This window comes from Octopus bimaculoides, chromosome 29 (assembly GCF_046866305.1).
Source record: "Octopus bimaculoides isolate indiv1 chromosome 29, ASM4686630v1, whole genome shotgun sequence".
Lineage (NCBI taxonomy): Eukaryota > Metazoa > Mollusca > Cephalopoda > Octopoda > Octopodidae > Octopus > Octopus bimaculoides.
In genome coordinates, this window is record NC_142956.1 from 3,473,028 (window position 1) to 3,497,459 (window position 24,432).

General features: G+C 36.8%; 1 protein-coding gene and 1 long non-coding RNA gene across 2 annotated transcripts in view; both read right to left on the reverse strand.

Annotated features, from left to right (window-relative positions):
• Positions 1-296: 296 nt before the first annotated feature.
• Positions 297-3,783, reverse strand: LOC149130287 (uncharacterized). The gene is made up of 2 exons (XR_016238962.1): positions 1,520-3,783; positions 297-465 (listed from the first exon to the last, which is right to left on the reverse strand). It is a non-coding gene; the product is annotated as an uncharacterized LOC149130287 (long non-coding RNA).
• A 6-nt stretch (positions 3,784-3,789) lies between these two features.
• Positions 3,790-24,432, reverse strand: part of LOC149130288 (uncharacterized) — a 31,140-nt gene continuing 10,497 nt past the window's right edge. The window contains exons 3-12 of the mRNA XM_089345707.1: positions 18,568-18,653; positions 16,370-16,524; positions 14,086-14,248; positions 12,317-12,471; positions 11,357-11,390; positions 9,737-9,946; positions 8,702-8,877; positions 7,480-7,588; positions 6,196-6,246; positions 3,790-3,861 (exon numbers count right to left, since the gene is read on the reverse strand). Of these exons, the coding sequence (XP_089201833.1) occupies positions 7,498-7,588; positions 8,702-8,877; positions 9,737-9,946; positions 11,357-11,390; positions 12,317-12,471; positions 14,086-14,248; positions 16,370-16,524; positions 18,568-18,653 (1,070 nt within the window). The 3' untranslated portion in view covers positions 3,790-3,861; positions 6,196-6,246; positions 7,480-7,497. The remainder of the gene's footprint in view (positions 3,862-6,195; positions 6,247-7,479; positions 7,589-8,701; positions 8,878-9,736; positions 9,947-11,356; positions 11,391-12,316; positions 12,472-14,085; positions 14,249-16,369; positions 16,525-18,567; positions 18,654-24,432) is intronic.

Here is a 24,432-nt window from a genome sequence, read left to right on the forward strand (position 1 = left end):
ACAAATGAAATTTCAAAGTTTATCTTTATTTCCAAAGGTTAATCTCTAAGAAAAAGGAGTCTCCATGTAGTAGACAAATTTGCTAGAATTAGTAGCCGAATCCTACTCAATTCACATCTTATCACCTTAAAGGATACGTTAGACAATGTGGTTTTAGGAAAGAGACAGGATGGTCCTGGACGGATGGCATTTGCGTGTAGGTCTCTGTTTGTCAAAGGTAGACTTGGGGCTGGACAACAGTGACAATTCACACAGAAATTCAGTTTACGTCTGATGATAGGTGTTCAAGAGCATCGAAACACTCCGTTTTATTAAGAGCTTCCTTTAAAGTTCCAAGTGTACGTTTCGCTGGATCACAACTCTGAAACCATTTATAGAGCATCTGGAAAGTTTGTTCTACAACATCATGAGGGTTATTGTACTGGATAATACCCAATTGAACTTGTTTAATTCCTAATTCTCTTCCTGCAAAAAATACAATACAAAAAATAATTGCAACGATATGACCGATAGGTTGTTACGAATATAACAAAGAAATTATGTGATTAGAGGGATGAGAAATACTTAAGAAACATGGAAAATAGAAGACATCGATCTCTATTTCTAAAGATGTTGACAAAAAAATTTTTCAAAAAAAACACGCTGAAATAAATGATGGAAATGGAGAAAACACATTTTAAAAATAATTAATTGAATGTTAGACGAGGAAATTTCTGGTAAACAACAGGAAGGAGAAGTGTTTCTGTGGATGAGAGCCTCAAGAATCTATAAAGACCAACAGTTACATTAATTGTTCTATCCATCCATCCATTTTCTCTGCCCTGTATTCAGAGGAGGGTTGCAGGGTTAGAGTCTTTAGGAACCTCCTTCATCGGGTCCTATCAGAAGCTTTTCTGAATCCATTCTCAAACATGACCAATTGAAACTATGGATTTTATCCAACAATCTAGTCTCGATCTACCCCTACGTCTCCTCTCAGTTAGCTCAGCTTGAAGAACCCGTCTTGTGATTCTTTTCTATGACATTCTAATCACGTGACTGTGTTACTGGATAATTGGTGGTTTCTGTTACATAACAGATATAATTAGAAGTGGTGGAGACTATACTGAAAGCATAGAAGCTGATCTGCAAACTTGTCCAGAGAGAGAGAGAGAGAGCTGTTGTGTCTATTTGCATTTAAGTGATTCTGTTTCCAGATGAAGTGCAGAGCGTTTGATGTGTAGATGTAAAGTGCAATATTGCATTGAATGTGGGAAAATGTATTAAAAACTCACATACATACATACATACATGCATACATACATACATATAATTTAGTTACCTGTTTCAAACGACAATATTAACTCTTGTGTATCTTCTAATTTATCTATTTTACCAGCCTCGGTGAAATTTCGGTAATATCTTTTGCTAACCATTCAATAGGAAATTAGGAATAGAACCTGTTCTCTGTCATTCTAACAAACAAAAATCTCAAGTGATGGCAAAATGTATAGAAATCAATTAAGTATTTTATACTCACCAACTTGCTGCCATTTAATCCCTATGTTATTTGCTACATTATGAAGATGCTCCTCACCCAGGTTTAGGGATTCTGAAATAAATATTTCCAAATTTTACACTTCATAGTATAATGTCTCTGTTCCTGTTAAATGGTCTTTATTTTATTACTGTAAGACATTCCTATCATCAATGGTCAGCTGGTGAGCACTATGGTTTTGGTCATTATTTTTATACTTTCTTTCCTGGTCCCATGGAATAGCTCAACACTTAGGTCCACAACTAAATAGACTAACCTTCCTAAACTGCTCTCTATTAAGACATCCTACATTCACCATCAAATAATGTAGCAATTATCTCATTTAATTATCACTTGATGAAACTGTTTCTCCTTAGTTTTGTCTTTCATTTCTTATATCTGTGCCAAATCTATTACATGGTATTGTTATGTCATCCATGGATACCTTCTTAGGTGATTTCACTTGAATCGTCCATCTCTTCTGATCAAAGGAACATCTCCATAACAGGCACAAACCAAATGACTTTTATTGTGCAATCTACAGCAATTCCGATTTCAAGACGATGGCAGTCTTTTGTGAAATATTTTGTCGCAAACTTCATATTGAAATTGTTTTAGCAGCTCCTCATCAGATTCATTGCATCCATCAACAATTGATTAGAGACATCAACTGCATCGCAGAAGGCCAAAAGCTTCGACCAGCTCAAGCCATAAGACATTCAAATCCCTTTTAATTTTCCTTTGTATCTTCTTTGTATCATCCCAGACTGAAAATCCATGTTCTACTTATAAGGGTTCCAGAGATGCCAGCCTTCTGCACACTTTCTCTCAGCCATTATTTTGTAGATATATATATCTGATCTCTTAGCAAGTACACCCATGTGAATCTTGCCATTTACATTCTAGACAAAAGAATGTCGATCGAACTGGACGATCGGTCCCGGATCAGCTTTGTTTGGTCAGTAAACTCATTCTACCTTGCACCAGTCATTAACCAGGCCACCTTTATACTCCAGCTCTCAACGTAGGAGGAAAAGCTTATACCATAATTGAGTACAATACTTGTACACGTTGTATGGCACACCATCACCCCCTTCGGTTTTTTGGTGGGTGTTTCAAACCATCCACAAGTGGGAACAGTTGATCCCGCTTTAGGGTCATTGTAGGTATTATCTATATGCTTGTTCAGTTCATTTTCAGTACATTTCTACCTGCCACCCTCAGCATCTGCAAACAGCCTCCTAGTAACCTGTAAGGGTTCTTAAGGGTTCTTTCAAAGCATCTGATATTTCTTTGTATAAATTAAAGGAGAGCGTTTAATATTCTTGTAGACATTACAAACTTTCTATTACTTTAGGCACAATAAATTGCACCCAGGACAATTTATAAAGTGGATGGTGTTAGGAAGAGCATACGACCTTCGAAAAGCTGGAATGTGTAATTGAGATGTGTTCCTCAACTAAAGTGGGTGGGTGGTAACTCTGAATAAAAACTTATTTGATCACGGATGACACAGCCAATGCAGGGCAGCTTGAAAATCAGATGATAAAGGACGATATCATTTATTGTATTATATCTTGCAACAAGTATTTATCTTGAGGAAAGGGCGATAGAGAGAAAGAGAGAGAGAGAGAATGTGTAAGAGAGAGTGTGTGAGAGAGAGAGAGCGTGTAAGAGAGAGAGAGAGAGAGTGTGTGTGTGTGTGTGTGTGTGTGTGTGACAATGGTTGTCCAAGAATGAAACCAAAGTCTTCTACTTGGACAGACAATTTTTAATAAACAAAATGACAGATTTACTCTCAGTGCCAGGGTGGTCACTTGATAACACTGTTTTTTTTCTCTTAGCTTTGCCTTTTCTTTCTTATATCTAGGTCAGATCTATTATATGGTATTTTCATGCCATCTCTTTCATTGTAATTCTTCCAACTTATGAGAGACATCTGCTTAAAAAACAACAATAACAATTCCTCAATAAACATTAAAAATGTGAAACCTAATTAACTCACCTGTTTACACTTACATCATTAGTTCCGATGATCAAAAGACAAAATTAACTCTATTGAATTCTCTAATTTAAACATTATCACCAACAACAAAGATATCGATTTACCTTTCAGTAAATCGATATCTTTAATAGAAGTATTATACAGCTTAATCTTTCAATTGGAAAGTAGAAATGGAACTTGGTTTAAGTTGTTCTTTCATACACAATATTCCCAGGTGAAGTAAGTAACCCTTATAGAAATCAATTAGGGGCTGTTATTTGATACTCACCAACTTGCTGGTATGTGGACTGTACTGGCTGGGAATCAGTCTGTACACCCTTGTCCTCAAACATTAGAGACACTGAAAAAATATTTCCAAGTTTTACATTTAATAGTATTTATTATTAATAATCTATATTTTATTATTGTGAGATATTTCTACCATCAATGGTCAACTGGTGACCCCTATTCTTTGGCCATCATTTTTATGCTTTCTATCATGGTCACATTAATAGTACCAAATTTAGATCTACAACCAAATAGACTAACGTTCCTGAATCTTCGCTTTTTATCAAGACATCCTTAATTAATCTAACATTGTTGCAAATATTTCATTTAATTATCACCTGATAAGACTGTTTATCTCTTAGTTCTGTCTTTTGTTTCTTATATCTGTGTCAAATCTATGACACGTTATTGTCCTCCTGCCTCCAGACTTTACTAACCAACATTCAGCTTATCTTCTGCTTAGTTCCAATGTCAACAATGTTGTGCATCAAGGATCCTGCCAAGAACACATGACACACCACTTCAAGTAGGATCTGCTCTCTTTGTTAAATGTTGCCTCTGATAAGCTTTAATTTCAATTGCCTGTGTCACAGTTCACCAAAATGCCATCTGATTCAGGAAATACTTGAAGTCTCCTTTAAAAGTGAGCAATGATTAGTTCTAAGCAGGTGGAGCAGAAAATGGTAACAGGTGGTGTCCTAAACACTATACACTTGCACAAAACCTCATTAACTACATATAAGTAACTGTTCATCCATATATCATTGCAGTGGGAATATCTGAAATGGCACAAAAACAACTGGTTCTCAAGAATATAGGATATCTTTATAGATCAGTCAAAGTTTCTCCCCAGAGAGTGAAAACCCCGTTACCGGCAACTTTGAGGACACAAAATACACACCCTTGCAGAAGGCTTTAACTAACAGACATCTTTTTGATGTCGTTGTCACACTATCACAAAGAATATGTAACCATACTCACACCCCACTCCACCACCACCACCACTACTTTACCACAATTATCACTAATGCTAATTAAGATCAATTTATAAAAAATATCCTGTTGTGTCTGGGCAGAGTCATTTTCTTACGAAATATAAAAAATATCACTATCATGGATTATAAAATATATCGAGTGAGTGTCACATAAATAAGCAGAAACGTTTCACAACATATTGTTTTCTATGGAATGAAGCCAACACACTGTCATGTGGACCTTACTAGGCTATAGAGGTGAATAGCCCCAGTTTGTGAGGATGTGGTCCTGTACACAAGTAAAACAATAGTAATTACAAAGAAGGTAAGAAAATGTAAAATGTAAGGTGAGGGTACAAGACGATGCTATGACAAAATAAGTTTACATCACACACACACACATACAAGTGATGAGTAATGGGAGTGAATGTAATCAACTGACCCCTTTCTCCAGACTTGCAGACATTAAATTAATGTTTGAAATTAATAATTTTATATAAAGTAAATCAGTCAACTGGCAGAATCGTTGGAGAAAATGCTTAACAGCATTTCTTGCGGTTTAATGTTCTGAGTTCAAATTCCACCTAAGTTGACTTTGCCTTTCATCCTCTCAGGGTGGAAAAAACAAGTACCAGTTAAGCCCTGGGTTTCCTTTAATTATCTTACACCCTGCCCTGAACTTGCTGGCCTTGAGTCAAGATTTAAAAGCAATATTGTTATACAGAGTTAATACCGTATAAGAATGGTACATATTGTGACCGGAGACGTCCTGGGTATCTTCTCTTCCTCAACAGAAGACAACATGTTACAACAAATATCTGGATAGCTAGCAACAACAACAACAATAATCTATCAGAAAACTTAGTCAGGAAATTAGGAGAAGAAAGAAACAAAATCTTTATCTTCAACTTACACAAAAACAACATATTTTTTTAGTTCCCTGTTCGAAAAGATAATATCAACTCTATTGGATTTTCTAATTTATCCATTTTACAAACCATGCTAGACTCGATGTTATGAATTTTCACTAATATCTTTAATACAATTACTTTAGAGCTAACCTCTCAAATGAACGGAACCTGTTGTCAGTCATTCGGTCAAATAAAATAGCTCAGGTGAAGGTAAAATTTATAGAAATCGATTAGGTACAGTAAGAGAAGGCGCATAACTTAGAGGCTAAGGTGTTCGATTCAGGACATTAAGATTGTGGTTTCAATTCCTTGACTGGGCAACGCATGGTGTTCTTGAGCAAAACATTTCATTCCACATTGACCCAGACCACTCGGCTTGTGAAAATTAATAATCTCACAATGGGCTAGCTTTCAGCCCAGGGAGGAATATATATATGCCAAAGAAACCGGGACACCACACCCCTATACTCCTTATGAAGTAATGTTGACTAACATAATTAGGTACAGTTATTTTATACTTACCAACTGATTCTGCCAATATCTGGACTTCCCTCCTCGATGACTGTAAAACAACTGAAAAATATATTTCCAAATTTTTTAAGACTTTGTAGTAAAGTTTCTTTCTCCTTATTTATGATCTATATTTTATTGTTACGGGGGAGTATTGGTCAAATGGTGACCAATAGGCTTTTGGACAACATTTTGGTAATTTCTACAGCGTTAGCGAGTAATGTTTCAATATTGAGGCCCACAAAGGAATAGACTAAACCTTCTCTGTCTCTTAAGGCATCCAACAATTCATATAATTCTGTAATTATCTCATTTATCACCTGATATCAGATTTTCTCTTAGTTTTGTATTGTTTTTCATATATTTCACCTCTAGACTTCTCTAATCAACTTTCGTCTCATCTACTTAATTCCAATGTCAACCAAGTTGTGCATCGAAGATCCAGCTTCAAATACGACACACAACTTCAAGATAGATATATATATACACCTGCTCTCATTGTTATTGGTTACTGATAGTAATCTTTAATTCAATTACCCACCTCACAGTTCTCCAGAATGCAATCAGATGTGGAGAAATATCTGAAGATATTTCAATGTCATTCATCCTTCTTAATAAAGCAGGTCAAACAGAAAGTGAGATTAGGTCGAACAGGAGGTGATGTCTGGTGTCCTAAATTAATACAATACATTCACAGAAAACCTCATTAACGACATAAAACTTGTCATCCACACATTATGGTTGTGAAAATATTTGAAACGGTTCAGAAGAACTGATTCTCAAGAATACTAATCTATACATCAATCAAAGTTTCCCCACCCTTTTGATGTCTCCTCTTTAATGTTGGTCCCTAAACCCTCAGTTGAGATTTTCTTATTGAATCTCCTACTTTATAAAGGCTCACTCTGATATTCATTTAAGTGTAGTTGTTTTTAATTACCAACTTCCAAATCTATTGATAAATCATTAATCACTCTAATCACTCACAATTAATAGTAAAACTTAAGCATTTACTAACAGAACCTTGGAGATTTATTGATATTTAGTCACCATTTATAATTCAGTATTCTTTATTATTCTTATGTTGCAGAAAGTAACCATCTTGAAGTGTGACAAGTCTTCTAATTGGACAAGGACAATGTTTAGCGGGTGTAATGAGAGATATAATATCACAGAGACACCTGGAACATCTTTTATCAAAAGTCTGCTTGATTAAGGCAGAACTGGATATGAAGTACAATATTCCATGCCATAAAGTCTTTGAGACAAACAGACAGATGATTATAATATTCTTACCCAAACTAGTTTTGCCTGTTATATTCTGTCCACACACAGGACATCATTTTGGTATCTTTCGGGGACAGCATTTCTTACACAGCAAAAGATGTTTACATGGAACGAACTTCTGAAGATCACAGAGTATGTTTGTCATGCAAAGCGTGAAATCAATTGATAATGAAATATACGATACATACTTTTGTATTCAACGCAAATATATGCCTTGTAAATGGTTGACAGTTGCAATAGAGACATTAGTCTCTCTCTATCCCCTTTCAACATAATTATATATGAAGATACAGTAGAACAATTAACAACATAATAAAAATAAGTTTTATTCTTGGATGATGCTTGGTTTTACAAATCCTGTGTCATTCAGCTTAGCAGCCGCTGATTCAGTTGTCATCGGAATTGGAAGGTAAAGAGCTTCCTTGATGCATGCCAGAGGAGCAAGTAGCTATCACATCGATGGCATCGTGGTGAAGAGTGCTTCGTTGAGGAGCGAGGTGTTTTCATGTCGAAGGTCTCTCACTCAACTGAGTTATAAAACGAAAGTAACTCTTTAACTACTAGTTTTACTATGCATGCGCACTCGAGGGGCTTCCGGGAAAGCAAGTCCCTCGCGCATGCGCAGATAGTACTTCCTCAATGGTGGCTATAGTTTCGCGCCACTACAGCCTATTTCTCATATGTTCATTGCATTGCTCACGTGTATCTTTATCGTGAGTTTATGGTGGATTTTGGAACCTTGGCTCTGATTTTAGCAAGTGGTATTATATCTACTGAATCTATATACTGTTTGTATGTATTTGTAGATGTTTTTTTTCTCAAGATAGCTTACATGATGAGGACTGATAGGGGCAGAGAAGAGACAGGAAAAAATGTCGGTAGACTTCTAAGTAACAATTTCAAAATGTTTTCATTCCCCTCATTATTTAGTTCTACATTTTCCCATTGTTTACAAATCTTTAAAATTGGGAAGTAAGGTGGGGTGGACAGTGGGGTATAACTGTCAACACAACCAATCATTTGAAAGTAATCAAAATAATGTGCTTTCTTTGATCACCTAACAATTGGATTTTGTTTATTGTTCTTCTTACTATTGTTGTGTGTTCTTTTATCAAGACACTGAGACAATATAATGTATTGGTAGAATTAAAACAAGGCAAACATATAAACATGATTATATACGAAATAGAAAGTGAATTGGTTTATCTTGTCATTGCCAATGAATACTTACTCTAATGGGAATAGTATCCTTAAATTCTCTTTCAAATCTGCTTTTTGAAGGAGGTCCAATGGAGTTAAACAGTCTATGTTTCTATAGTGAAAGTCGGCTCCCTGTCGAGCTAAATAATTAGCAATCACCACACCAGAGAGCCTTTTTTCCGTTCCCAGTTTAAGTTCAGTGCAGCACTACAAATGGTGAAATATAAAATGATGAATACATTATTGCACAAATACACATTATTGATGTCCCAAATTACACAACGTCTCAACTACTTCATCTAGCTTCATATAGCTTGTTTATCCAGTGATTAAACTAATTACACAACGTTGTGTTTCTACATCATCTCTAGCTGAGTCCATTTCTCATTATTATTTGTCTTTGCTTTACTTTCTACGTTAAGACAATATTTATGATCATTATATTGAACAAAACATACATTATTGTTTAACATTAAGTTCAATGATATTTAATGAGTATTTACTTGCCAATCACAATACAAAATCTATGTATCTAAAATTCTGTGTTCCTCTATCTGTCTGTCTGTTCCCAATGCATTCTCAAATGGCTCAACCAAATCAAATCAAATTTTACGTGGTAATAGTATCAAATCCCATGTCAACATGTAATTTTTTCTTCTTGATTTATTTAAAACAATACAATGACACTGGTTCGCTATTGTGGTATGACGTCAGTGACTGGGGAGCTGATTGGAAGGGCGAGTTCACCGGAAGAGGAAGAAGGGCAGAGGGAGCCTCAATCGGGATTCGTGCCCTTTTTTTTTCGAACGGGGTCGTGGTCAGGAGAGGACGTGCTAAGCGACGGTCTAAGTTTGAGAGAAGCAGCTGCTATTCCTAGTGTTCTTCAGGTCGGGGCAAGCTTCGAGGATCGGATACCGCAAAAGACAGACGAAAGGAAAACTGAGGTAAGGCGTTTACATCTACTCGCAAGTATACACCACAGCTATTACATGTCAAAAGTGAAAGAAGGGGTTCTCATTATTTTGTCTAACCCCTGAATACATTCACAAGCAATTTTAAAACTTACCTTATCTAAAAGAGCAATGTGTTCCTCCTCGGAATGAAATGCATTTCTTTTAATAGCGAGGTGCAGACAATTATTGCCTTCATTATCGACAGCATTTATCTTTGCACCCCTGGTTATCAATTTGTGCATTATTCCGATGTGCCCTTGAACGACAGCTTCAAGCAATGGTGTCCTGTTATCATCGTTTTTGATTTCTAATTTCAATGACTCCTTTGTGAAGGTAAAAAAGTAAATGAAAATAAGGATGGATATTAATATATCATTACTGTCTTCTACTGGATTACAAGATCAAACTTAGAAAATTACTATTTGTAAATCTCACAATGAGAGATATTCCGCAACTGTACTTTGGGGTAAAGATTATTTGCCGACATAACATGGCAGTCCTGGTTTAGGACGAATGTTGCTGTAATTTAGCCCTAGGAGACATCGTCTCCAGCTGGCTGTATGACACGATCTGTGTCCTTATATTTTCAAACAAGGGAATCTAGCACCCCCACTCAGCTCAAACAATAATCATGATACACAGATATTGTTTTGAGCCGAGTGGGGGTGCTAGATTCCCTTGTTCGAAAATATAAGGACACAGGTCGTGTCGTACAGCCAGCTGGAGACGATGCCTCCTGGGGCTAAATTACAGCAACATTCGTCCTAAAGCAGGACTGCCATGTTATGTTGACAAATAATCTTTACTCCTAAGAAAAGTTTAATCCATTTTCAAACTTTAAACTGAAACCAAACAATTCCAAAGGAAATCTACTGTGAGTAGTTTGAGCAGTGCTAGAAGGAAAATGACCAACTTTGGTTTCAAGACGAAAAATATTCTTTCATCAGGATAATGCTTGGCCACATACAGTGAAGATGACATTCCAAAGAAGGAAAAGAAAAGAAGAAAAATGGAGTTAACATGAATCTTTATTCATAACACCAATCATTTCGATCCGTTTTGCATCAGTCCCATGCGGGTTCATATTTGAGCCATGCTCCCTATAAAAACAGGGCAAACTTCAAACACTAGTCAGAAGCAAAACAGCTGCGGCATAAGCCACGATTTTCTATTTGAACTTCTTGAAAATCATTGTAAACTGTGAAACCGGTTAAAGCTTCAAAATTTATAAGAAAAAATATTTTAACTATTTTCAGTGCATTTTCAACTTCTATTTTTCCAACATGTGTGTGTGTGTGTGTGTGTAGTGGTTCAGCAAAGAGGCTGAGAGAATAAGTACTATGCTTAAAAAAGTACTGGTTTCAATACATTTGACTAAAAATTCTTCAAGGCGCTGCCCCTGCATGGCCGCAGTCTAATGTCTAAACAGATAAATGATATATATATATATTTATAGGCATGAAATCTGTTATATTTTGGTTAATTTCATAATGACCGTGTTTCATCTGACCATTAAAAATACTATTGTCAGTGGTGGTGGTCAGTTGGACTGTCACCATCGCCATTACCATCAGCATGATCATGATCAATATACAGTTCCTCCAAAGACCCAAGATCTGTCATAGGTGATTAAATCTACCCCCATTATTTCACTGGTACCTTGATAATGATAATATTAAACAGATCAATAAAATAGTAGAGAGAGTGTATATAATATGTATTTGTGAACTAACCTGGGACAGCATCAAAGTCACCACATCATAGCGTTAGCTGGAAGTTATAGAAAGAGGAAAGAAAAACATGAAAAATACAAACATTACAGAGATTGAGATGATTAATAGTTATTAGGTCATTAAAAGAAAAAACAAATATAATTAGGTCACCATAAGCTAATTACAACAATTATTACACACATACACATTTAATCAATACACATTCTACACAGTAAAACAATGATATATACACACCTGAGTATACACAGAAATGTATATATGGTACAATGAACAACTGAAATTTAGGAAGGAAAGAAGGGCTACAGTTAATTATATGGGCCCCAGTACATGACTGGTATTGTAGTTTATCAACCTTGCAAAGATGGAAGAAGAAGCTGACCTTGGCAGGATTTGAACTCAGAACATAAAGAATCGTAAATAAATATCACAAGGTATTTTGTCCTACAGTAATAAGGCGTAAGAACAGGAGAAAAGAGGGGGGACCATTTATTAAATGAACCCCTGGTACAAATTATATTGACCCCGGAATGATAATAGATACACTGGCAGGGTTTGAACATGAAACATAAAGAGACAAATATAAATACTGTAAGGGGATGATTCTGTATTTAGCCCAGGGTCAGAGGAAAGGGGGAAAACTACAAGGGAGAGAGAGAGAGAAGGCAGTTGTACATGAGATGAAAGGAAGAAAAGGGAGGATTTGAACCTGTAACACTGAGGTAACGGAGGATGAGATGAAGGAAAGAGTCCAGTCAGGCAGCAACAACAACAACAACAACAATTATAGTGATGATTAATTAATGAAGTTGATTACAGTGTCTTTACTGTGTGAAAGAGAGAAGAAAAACAATGACCCCCATGGTGGGATTATGTCATGAATGACTCAATGAAGAAGAAACAAACATCATTGGAAACACGAAAGAAACAAATTTGGATAATCCCGATCCAATGGGGACTTACAAATGAACTGCGAAATGTAGAGGTGTGTTAGCATGATCGTCAACCACGTTGACATCCATGCCACTGTGATTCAATAAGAGGCGAACTGTGTCTGTTTGACTACAGAGACACGCATTGTGTAGAGGTGTGCGACCAAAGTCATCTCGTTGATTCACCTGAAAGAGAAAAAAGAATAAAAGCATTGTAGATGGTGCATGGAGGGGTCGTGGGGCAGGAACATCAAAAGAAAAAAAAAACTGAGGAAAAGAGAAGAGAAAGAATTAAATGAATTAAAGAGGTGGATTGATTGGTGTGTGGAGTAATTAAAGGTGCTTTATATCATATTTATGCACATAGGCACAGGTGTGGCTGTGCAGTAAGTACATGAAAACTGAAAGAAGCCTATCGTATATATATATATATATATATATATATATATATATATATATATATATATATGTCCCTATAGGACAAAAGGTCCCCGGACAAAAGCCAACCGTGATTTCCATTTTAGTTTACGTGAAATTACATTTAAAAAATTTAAGATTTGGCTGTTATTTCTAGCACGTAGAGAGACCTTCTTGGCTTAATTTCATGTGCTGGTTGAAAATCACTTAAAAAAGATTCTAGGGTAGATACATTGGGCAACAATTCCTCAAGGTGGTGCCCCAGCATGGTCACAGTCCAATGATTGAAACGAGAAAAAAAAGTTTTAGAAAATATTTAAAAAAAAAACCGAAGAATACCCGAAAAGTATAACCGAGTGGCTATAAAAGAATTTCAAGTGATTTGGCTGTTATTTATAGCATGTAGAAAAACCTTTTTGAACTAATTGGCGCTGGTTAAAAATCATTTAAAAAATAATATTTCGGGGTCGATATGTTCAACTAAAAATTCTTCAAAGCGGTGCCCCAGCATGGCCACAGCGTAATGGCTGAAACAAGTCAAAGGTAAAAAGAAAAAAAATTGTCTGACGGGCTTTTGCCCAGCAGGATTTGGTCCTAGGGGGCTTTGGTCCTAGGGGGCTTTGGTCCTAGGAGGCTTTTGTCCGCACCTCACGATATACATACATTGTATATACATACCTATCTAAGTGTGTCCCAAAGGTTGGGAGAGGTGTTTAGTAAAAATTCGCAAAAGTCGACTTTGTTTCCTCATAATTTTTTTTTTTTTAATGGATAAATTTTTATGAAAATTTCCAGAAAATCCTTTCAAAGTAGATTAGGATTATTTCGGAATTTAATATGAATAAAATAAACAAACAAACAAATTGATTGAGGCACAAACATTCACGCATCACAATTTACATTATATATACATGCACACATTTTATATATATATATATATGTGTGTGTGTGTGTGTGTGTGTGTGTGTGTGTACGTGTGTATTCATATATATATATATATATATATATATATATATATATATATATATATATATATATATATATATATATATACCGGAGTAAGCACATGAAATGTGCAACAAGGTGGGAAAAAAGGAGTACTCAAATACCAGAGGTAGAGTAATATGCTTTATTTAAAAGCAGCAGAAATATAACAAAAGACTGTTACTCGGAGTTTCACGTTCCCGTTCATCGGACAGTTTTGAACGGGAACGTGAAACTCAGAGTAACGGTTTTTTGTTATATTTCTACTGCTTTTAAATAAAGTATATATATATATATATATATATATATATATATATATATATATATATATATATACATACATACATACATATATGAATACACACGTGCGTATACACACATAAATATATAGTCACTAACCTCAAGCACGCTCTCTCCTTTTGTCTGTAATAACGTTGCCACCACATCTTTGCATTCCTTCCCCCTCCACGCAGCCGAATGAAGAGGAGTGTCACCATATCTGTCCTTCACGTTCACATCGCTTCCCTGAGATTTTAAGATGGTCACAGCTTCAAGTTGACACCTAAAAGTAAAAGATAGAAACGTGAGAGACATGGACTTATTATATTTTCTTTAGATATATAATTGTTCCCGACACAAAAATTAAGCCTTTTAAAATACATGTGTGTATATATATATATATATATATATATATATATATATATATACATACATACATATATATACATTCGGTGTGAGTATGCATCTCTCTCTCTCTCTCTACATACATAAATACACAGACATACATACATACATACACCCTCCCCCAATACTTGATCTCGCGTAAAGCCAATATTTTCCATCCGATTTCGTACACACTTGGCAAATACATTACTTGTGTTCGGCAAATGGCACTACACCATTTAGATTTTTCTTTTGCGGGGTGAAATGGAGAAATGGGGCTTCTAAAGCCAAAAAGTCTGTACTTTGCGAACAGTCAGAAATTGATTGTCTCCCTTACACCGTAAGTTACAGTCAGAAATTGATTGTCTCCCTTACACAGCAATCCTCAAAAATGTTTGCTTTTCTTTATCACACGTGACTTTCATTGGAAAAAGCTTCAATGCGGTTGTGCAATCCCAGCTTTGAAAGTAGTTCCAACTTTTATGTTCATTGGTTGCAATATCCATAGAATACAGTGGAGGCGCAATGGTCCAGTGGTTAGGGCAGCGGACTCGCGGTCATAGGATCGCGGTTTCGATTCCCAGACCGGGCGTTGTGAGTGTTTATTGAGTGAAAACACGTAAAAGCCCCACGAGGCTCCGGCAGGGGATGGTGGCGAGCCCTGCTGTACTCTTCCACCACAACTTCCTCTCACTCTTACTTCCTGTTTCTGTTGTGCCTGTAATTCAAAGGGTCAGCCTTGTCACACTGTGTCACGCTGAATATCCCCCGAGAACTACGTTAAGGGTACACATGTCTGTAGAGTACTCAGCCACTTGCACGTTAATCTCACGAGCAGGCTGTTCTGTTGATCGGATCGACTGGAACCCTCGTCGTCGTAAGCGACGGAGTGCCAACAACCATAGAATACAAATCAATATTATGGAATAAGGGAAAGAAATATTTATTCAAGATTTCATTCTTTACAATTGTTTTGGTGGCCAAATTCGTCACTACATCACAAGAGAAAAATTTCAAAGAGATAAACTATGAGAAAATACTGTCATCAAAGAATATTCATACAACAAGAGTGAACAAATGAAGAAGAAAGACTCATAGCAAATTGGAAAGAAAAATCACAAAAGAAATTGTCAGAGTTGCTAGAATAAGAAACAAGATGAAGAAAGTTCAGAGAGATATTAACTCTGTTGGTGAGAAAAGGTTTATGTGTGTGTGTGTGCGTGTGTTTGTGTGCGTGTGTGTGTATGTTTGCGTGTGTGTGTGCGTGCGTGCATGTTTGTGCGTGTGTTTGTATGTGTGTGTGCGTGCGTGTATGTGTGAGTGTGCGTGTGTTTGTGTGCATGCGTGTTTGTGTGTGTGCGTCTGTGCGTGTGTGTGTGTGTCTGGGCGTGTGCGCGTGTGTGTGTGTGTCTGGGCGTCTGACTGTGAAATCAAGTGTGTGTATGTGTGAAACACAACAAAAATTTGTGACTGAGGAAGCTATAAAAATAAGAACTTTAAAAAAATGCTTTAGTTTCCAGAGATGACATGATGAGGCACAGTTCATGTCAGAGTCCATCTAAGAAAGTGCTGAGTATATTGTAGATGGAAGTGAGATATAATCTCTGGGAGGAAGTTTACAGATTGTTGCCAGCATAATAAGTTACAAAATTTTCTCATTTTAGAGCTGAAATAATATTTTTAGCGGAAAAATTGATTCACCTCTCTATAATCAATATTAACAGAGGACACTGCACCACACTGGATCAATCTGAAGAACTATTGGCTCTCAAAGATTATTTCTAAAACAAAACTAATCTGTTTTGACAGCAAATCTCCTAACAGATGTTTATAATCCAATAGCGAAGTGAATACATGGAGAAGAAAAAGAAAGAGAGAAACCATGTTGTTAACTACTGCTATGTTGTCATCAGGTCACACTGCCACAACTATGGCATCTTTGAATATTTAAGCTGTCTGGAATTGGAAGAAATTTAAAAACAAAAACAGATCTGGAGATTTTAGTTAATTCTGAACTTACCCAGACACAGCATAATGTAAAGCTGTACGACGATATATGTTGTCTCGCATGTCCAAATCAGCTCCAGAATCTATCAATAAGTTTATTAAATCTGCATAGCCCCATTTACAGGCCGTCATGGGGCAAGTTTTACCGTCTGAATCAGTTTGGTTAATCTGAAGAGAAGATAGTAACGACATTTGAAATAAATTAAAGGAGACAGATAGACAGACAGACAGACAAAAAATAAGGAAGATGCATAAATGGAAAAAAGAGGGAGAAGAAAAAGAAAGAAAGACGGACAAGAGACATGAACAACACACACTCACATACATATGCACACACATACTAACATATAGATAGATAGATAGATGTGTGTGGATTTTCCCCTTGTTAACAATTAACACGGAAAAAATAGATAAATAGTTACCAGGGAAGCAAAAAATCACACAAGTAAAAGAATTTGAATAACACCTGCGTTTAACTCCATTTGTTTATTTATATATTTTTATATATATATATATATATATATCATCATTTTACTTCCACATCCCACGTTGGCATAGATTGTAGGAGACTTCATGGTTTCAAATGAGTCGTTATTCAAAGTTATTGACCTCCCAGGTGATTGAGAGACCCCTATCACTCTCTCCCTCTCTCTCTCTCTGTCTCTATATAAATATATATATATATATATATATATAGACACATAATTAGGATAAAGTCATTAATTAGTGATTTATCAGTGGCCAGCGTGCCAACAAGACCATATTGGTTAATTTATATTTAAAGTATAATTATAAGAATTACAATTATAATAAAGGGCACTGGAGGGACAGCGCCTGTACGCTAGAAATAGACGTCAAACGTCTACAAACCACTTAAGTTATTATTCCGTTTAACACAAGGAAAATGCGAGGAAAATGGACAGAAAGAATTTATAAAAATATTGTGGACATATTTAATGTTGTTTTAATTAATACCGGCTCAGATTAATTTAGCTCTGGGTCCTAGTCTTGAAATGGGTGACTACTTACCCCCCCACCCACCTCACACACACACACAATAAGTAAATATTTAATGAATCACTACTTCGCTTTTGTTACTGATCCAACCTTTAATACATGGCTTCAACCAAACTCAGGTACGCATACTTTGAGTTTCATATATACATAAATTCTTATAAAATTTTCCCACAGCCCCTAAACATTAGTAGTACTGACCTCTTTGAGAAGCCCTGCTCTAGGTTCCTGCAGACAATATCCCATCTACTGACTATCATCGTGTCATTCTAACTTCCAATATTTCAATTATGAAGTAAAAGCTACAAACAATCATCATTTTTGTCCCTTTGGGTATCTTTCTCTATTCAATGGTCACCCGTACAGTTTTATAAAGCCAGATCAAGTTGGGGTTTGATTCCTATGTGACACACCAGTGCTTTCGTATGTTTGATAAATTCTGCAAAAGAATTGGTGTGGCCCTTGACATCAGTAAAACCTTCAATTGTTTGTGGCAAAAGGACTTCCTTAAAAAGTCACCATCCATCTACTGACTCCATCTGTCTCTCATCTCTTGGACTGAATTTTTCCTGCCAGAATACCCCATTGCAGTGTGTGAGGGTGGGTTTCTCTCTCACTCACAGTCTATCAATTCTGGCATGCATCAAGGTTTTGGTTGAATATTCATAAAAAGTGACAATGATGAGGATTAGAAGAAAGAGGTAAAGAAAGAAATGAAATATTATGGACAAATATATGTGGTGACTTAGGAACGTTTAATATTGTGTTTAGAAAAATAAACTGATGTCTTGCAAACAACTCTCACATGCAAGTGCTACCAGTTGAGAACTCTGCATACCAGAAGCCAGCAAGTGTATGGGGTCATCAGGAGAGAATGTGCGCTGTTTCGGGGCCTACCTCTTGACGGCATGAATGCGCACTGGACCCCTCACTGATATGAGGCCCCGCTTGCTAGATCAACTGGTTATTAAATAAAGCTCAATATTTCTCTAGCCATTGCTCATCATCCCTTTTTAACCAAATCCAGTGGTTAGACTTCTCCACTGTATTTTGGATATCAGTCAAGGTGGTATTTACCTTACAATGAAAGAAATGAAATATTATGGACAAATATATGTGGTGACTTAGGAACGTTTAATATTGGGTTTAGAAAAATAAACTGTGAAATTAGCGAAGGCAATAAACAGAGCAACTTACTTTTTCTGGATGCTCTTTTATGAAGATTTTGACTCCTTCAATGTCACCAGAAAAAATTCTTTTCATGATCTCACTAACCTCCATGTCTTTTAAGTAAAAGATGTCAAAAGTAAGAAAGTAAAACAGGTTTAATAAAACTTATAAAACGAGGTAAACAACAATATACTCAAAATGATGGTTCTAAAATCTTGCACAACATAAATATTAGAAACTTCAGTTTATCTCAAGTATTATTTATAGCTGAACGTTCTTCTTGACACTAATAAACCTAACAACAGTCATTGTGTTGTGTCTCTAGGTTAGCTTACAGTCTGACTGGTTACAATTAAACCCACAACATTGGAAGGTACAGTCTATTAATCAGCTAGGTGGTGATACTACATCTTGAGCTATAAATCTGTGGATCATAGCCCAACTGGGTGGAGACACAAATTGATTCTATAAAAAGAAGTTCATTTAGGAAAACTAATAAAAGAATCAATAGACAATAGGGTTTGTACAATAAAACTTCCTGTATTGATCTTTGATCTTACCGCATCTGCTTTGCTACTCTTTCCATAGACACTGTCAACAAGTGGCTACTTAATACAGTTTTGCAAATATCTTTATGACTATTTCATTATTGTGGAGGCGCAGTGGCCCAGTGGTTAGGGCAGTGGACTCGCGGTCATAGGATCGTGGTTTCGATTCCCAGACTGGGCGTTGTGAGTGTTTATTGAGCGAAAACACCTGAAGCTCCACGAGGCTCCGGCAGGGGATGGTGGTGAACCCTGCTGTACTCTTCCACCACAACTTTCTCTCACTCTTACTTCCTGTTTCTGTTGTACAGGTAATTCAAAGGGTCAGCTTTGTCCCACTCTGTGTCACGCTGAATATCCCCGAGAACTACGTTAAGGGTACACGTGTCTGTGGAGTACTCAGTCACTTGCATGTTAATTTCACGAGCAGGCTGTTCCGTTGATCGGATCAACTGGAATCCTCGATATCATAAGCGACGGAGTGCCAACAAAATGGTGATAAAAAGATATATGCTATCACAAAACTATTTCATATTCAAACAATTCTTCTTTAATTACCAGAACTATTACATTTAAATTCAGGGTTAAATATTTGTTTCAAATGTTGGCACAAGGCCAGTAATTTCAGGGGACGAGGTAAGTCGATTATGCTATCACCTATTTTAACAGGATCACATGATCTTCGACTCCTTTTAGCAGAGAATTTTTCTGTTTATGCATTCATGTTGGGTCTCGTGTTTTGGGGCTGCCTTCCTCCCACTCCCTACTCTCAAAGACCCAGGTTAAAAAAAAAAAAAACAAGGGTTATAGGCAGGGGCTTTCTCGCCCTGACAAACATATTACAAAAATGAAATTTAGAAAAAAAAAAACAACCAATGAATTTAACGGCTATAAAACTGATTTACAAATTCTAAATCTCACTTGTGAATTGGAAATCCATGATAAACTGACTAAAATGTTGGATAATTAGAGGAACATTCTGTTGTGTCTGGGGAGAGTCATTCTCTTTTAGTGCCTTATAATTTGACAGACTCACCGGGGAAATTATAAGGCATTAAAAGAGAACGACTCACTCCAAACACAACAGAATATGCTTCAACACACGAACTCATATAAAGAATCTTGCAAACCAAATCTCAAAGCGAAATAAATGAAATGTTTTGTTGCAAGAGGTTTTAGCAGTTTCTAGTCTATAAAATATTGTATGAAATTAAAATAAAGTTCAATATAAAAGTATATATATGTTTGAAATGGTCGTAATGAGTGTTTAACGATGTAAGTGTGTTAATACAATAATATTTACCTCAAATAATATTTAGGGTTCAATTTCAGCCTGAAGTCCTTCTAAAATCTTGCGAGTTCTGTTCGTTAAAACAGCAGAAAGAATTATGCGACTCTTCGATGGGTTATGTATAATGAAGCATACGGAAGTTTATAAATATGTGGGTGTTACTTTGATATATTTGTGTATATCTTTGTTTAAATGTCTGTGTGTGTTATCTTTGTTCTAGTGTCTCTGTTGGCGGGTGTGTATATTGCTGTGTGTATATGTTTGATTAATGGGTGTGTGTGTGTTTGTTGCAGCATGTATGTATGTCGATGTTGTCCAGCATTCCCACACACCGTGTGAATATATCTTTCCCGTATCTTCCATTCCCGGCAACATTCATTCTTCATCTCAATGCCTACGTCATCGTCAATATTCTTTTCTACTCTAGACACCAAGGCCCGAAATTTTAGGGGATGGGGCCAGTCGATTAGATCGACTCCAGTACGCAACTGGTACTTAATTTATCGACCCCGAAAGGATGAAAGGTAAAGTCGACCTCGGCAGAGTTTGAACTCAGAACGTAAAGAAAGACGAAATACCACTAATCATTTCGCCCGGCGTGCTTACGTTTCCGCCAGCTCGCCGTATTACCACCACCACCACCACCACCACCACTACCACCACCACCACCACCACCACCACTACCACCATACTTAGAAATGGATACGTGGCGTTCAGTCAAATAATAATGTAAATAATATATATATACATATATATATATATATATATATATATATATATATATATATAAACAAATAGTAAATGAGTATATGCATATATACGTACAGGTATGTGCATACCGACATCCACCTGTATGTATAGGTGCATATCTGGGTACAGGACATTGCAAACAAACGTAGACGAGAACATTCTACTTCATCAGCTACCCACGTTTTAACACCAGCGTTTCGACTAGCTTCGGGCAGGACGCATCGTTAAAACGGCTCTTCCCATGGATCGCAGATTAAATTTGTATATGCAAATTAAATCTAGCCATGGAGGAATGTAGTGGCGGACAAAAAACAAGACAGGAAAACAAACAGAAAAGGCTTTACGGCCAGACGAGAAAAATTATGTGTGTATGAACGCGATGAGGCACGGACCCGAGAGGGACAAAGTGGTGCGTGCGTTGCTTGGCGGAAGCCAAGGAAGGAAAGGATTATTGACCGGAAGCATGTGACCATGCCGGTAGAGGGAGAAACAAAGGGAGGAAGTAGAAGAATTGGTGAGCAACAGGGGAAAAGAGAAAGAGAGGAAATACGAGGGGGGAAAAAGAGGTACGTAGTAGTAACAGAGGAAGAACGAGAGGGATATATATATATATGCACACACACACATATATATATATATATATATATATATATATATATATATATATATATATATATATATATATATATATGCACATATATATATATATATATATATATATATATATATATATGCACATATATATAGATATATATATATATGCACATATATATATATACATATATGGTACAGGATGTCACCAACAGTAAACAACATGAAATACGAAAACAAATGAGTTCAAAACGCAAACAACGAGAGAAACAGACGTAAAACAGGAAAAATAACATAAAGATGCTCGAAATGGGGAGTAGACAGACAGCCGACAATTGATGAAGGGTCGTTCTTTGTGTTACTTGTCCTGTTTTCCATTTGTTTCTCTCGTTTGCGTATTGAATTCATTTGTTTTCGTAGTTGTTTACTGTTGGTGACATCTTGTACCCATATATGCATGTACCCATGATTGACCGCTAGCTCCAACAGTCTTTTTTTTAAATTTTTTATTCTTTCCCTGTTTATTTCCTTGCGTTCCTTTCTGTCGAAGAGCGTAGGCTCGAAACATAAAAGACTTTCTCACCTTTCCGAGAGCTAAACAAATACACCTGTTTGTTGTTTACACACCTGTCTTCGTCTTTTACTTTTCTGTAAATTTCAGCTACATCATCATCAGCAGAATCAGCATCGTTTAACGTCCGCTTTCCATGCTGGCATGGGTTGGACGGTTTGACTGAGGACTGGCGAGCCAAATGGCTGCACCAGGCTCCAGTCTGATCTGGCAGAGTTTCTACAGTTGGATGCCCTTCCTAACACCAACCACTCTGAGAGTGTAGTGGGTGCTTTTATGTGCCACCAGCACGGGGACCAGTCAGGTGGTACTGGCAACGGCCACGCTCAAAATGGTGTTTTTACGTGTCACCTGCACAGGTGCCAGTCCAGCGGCACTGGCAACGACCTCGCTCGAATGTTTTATATATATATTTCTCTTTCTCTTTTCTCTTTTACTTGTTTCAGTCATTTGACTGCGGCCATGCTGGAGCACCGTCTTTAGTCGAGAAAATCAAGTTACGGGGGACGTAAACACACCAGCATCAGTTGTCAAGTGATGTTGGGGGGGGGGGGGGCAAACACAGACACACAAACACTCATACATATATATATATATATATATATATATATATATATACATATATACGACGGGCTTATTTCAGTTTTTCCACTCACAAAGCTTTGGTCGGCCCGAGGCTGAACCCGGAACCATGTGGTTGGTAAGCAAGCTACTTACAACACAGCCACTCCCGCGCCTACACATTATGTGTAACGCTGAATATATATATATATATATATATATATATATATATATATATATATATATATATATATATTCAGCGTTACACATAAGGTGACATTTTTGCTGAGCCAATTGGAGCATCTTCAAATAAAGTGTTTTGCACAAAGTCACAATGTATCACCGGGAATGGAACTCTTGACCTTATGATCGTGAGCCGAACACTCTAGCCACTAAGCTACGTACGTACAATATATATGTGTGTGTGTGCTTGTGTGTTGTGTGTGTGTGTGTGTGTGTAAGTACAGGCATAGCAGTGTGATAAGGAGCTTGCTTCTCAACCACATGGTTCCGGGTTCAGTTCCCCATCGCAGCATCTTGGGCAAGTGTCTTCTACTATAGCCTTGGGCTGACCAAAATCATTTCAGTGAATTCGATAGACAGAAATTGGAAGAAGCCTGTGTCAGTGTGCCTTTATGTCCACCCCACCCCACCCCACCCATCACTATATGACTTAGCGGTTCGGCAAAACAAATCGACAGAATAAGTACTAGGCTTAAACAGACAAGTGCTGGGGTCGACATTTATGTATGCATCTATGTTTATAGTTATGTATGTGCGTCTGTGTACCTCAGGACTAAATCGAATAAAACGTAAACAACCAAAATGCCCATATTGCATGTTTTTCTTTCATTTGTACATTGCATGCATGTATCACACGAGTGTACATTTCATTTCTTTCATTTTTCTTTGTGTGTGTTTGTGCTACATCTTGTGGGTGGTTTTCAGTGGCCATCCTGCCTCAGGCGTTCCAACAGAATTTTATATTATCGTGCGTTCCGCAATGGCAAGGGAGCCCTGTAGTAACGCTGTGCTCATGCGTAGTCTCTCGCATGCGTGGAATTCAACATCCAAGCTTTCCCGCTTTATTCTGTCTCTTTCTTGCTGGCCGGCGATTGAGCATGGACGTGTCTAGTTGTCTTCTCTCCATCTTTCGAACTCACGCCAGACAGCTCACATCAACATACCGACGTCCCAACAACCATGTTCTCACACACAGAAGACAAGCACAACAAACAAGAGTAAAGCTGTCTATTTTCCACCTTAAATAAATATTGTTGAGTTGATAGTTTGGAGTTCTGCGTTCCGTTCATTCTAATTTAATATAGGAAATTGGGTGTACACCTAATGGTGTATAACCAATTTCCTACAAGGTCATGTTTTCATCGGCGTTGGTTTGTCCGTCTGTGTGAAAAATAACTCAAAAAGTTGTGAACAGTACTTGATGAAACTTGCACGAAAAGTTCGTAATGACACAAGGAACAGATGATGAAATTTTGGTCGTGATCCGGGAATTTTTATGGATTCTTGAAGGATTTTTCATTTGTTATATTTACTTTACATGAAGTATTACAATGTTACAG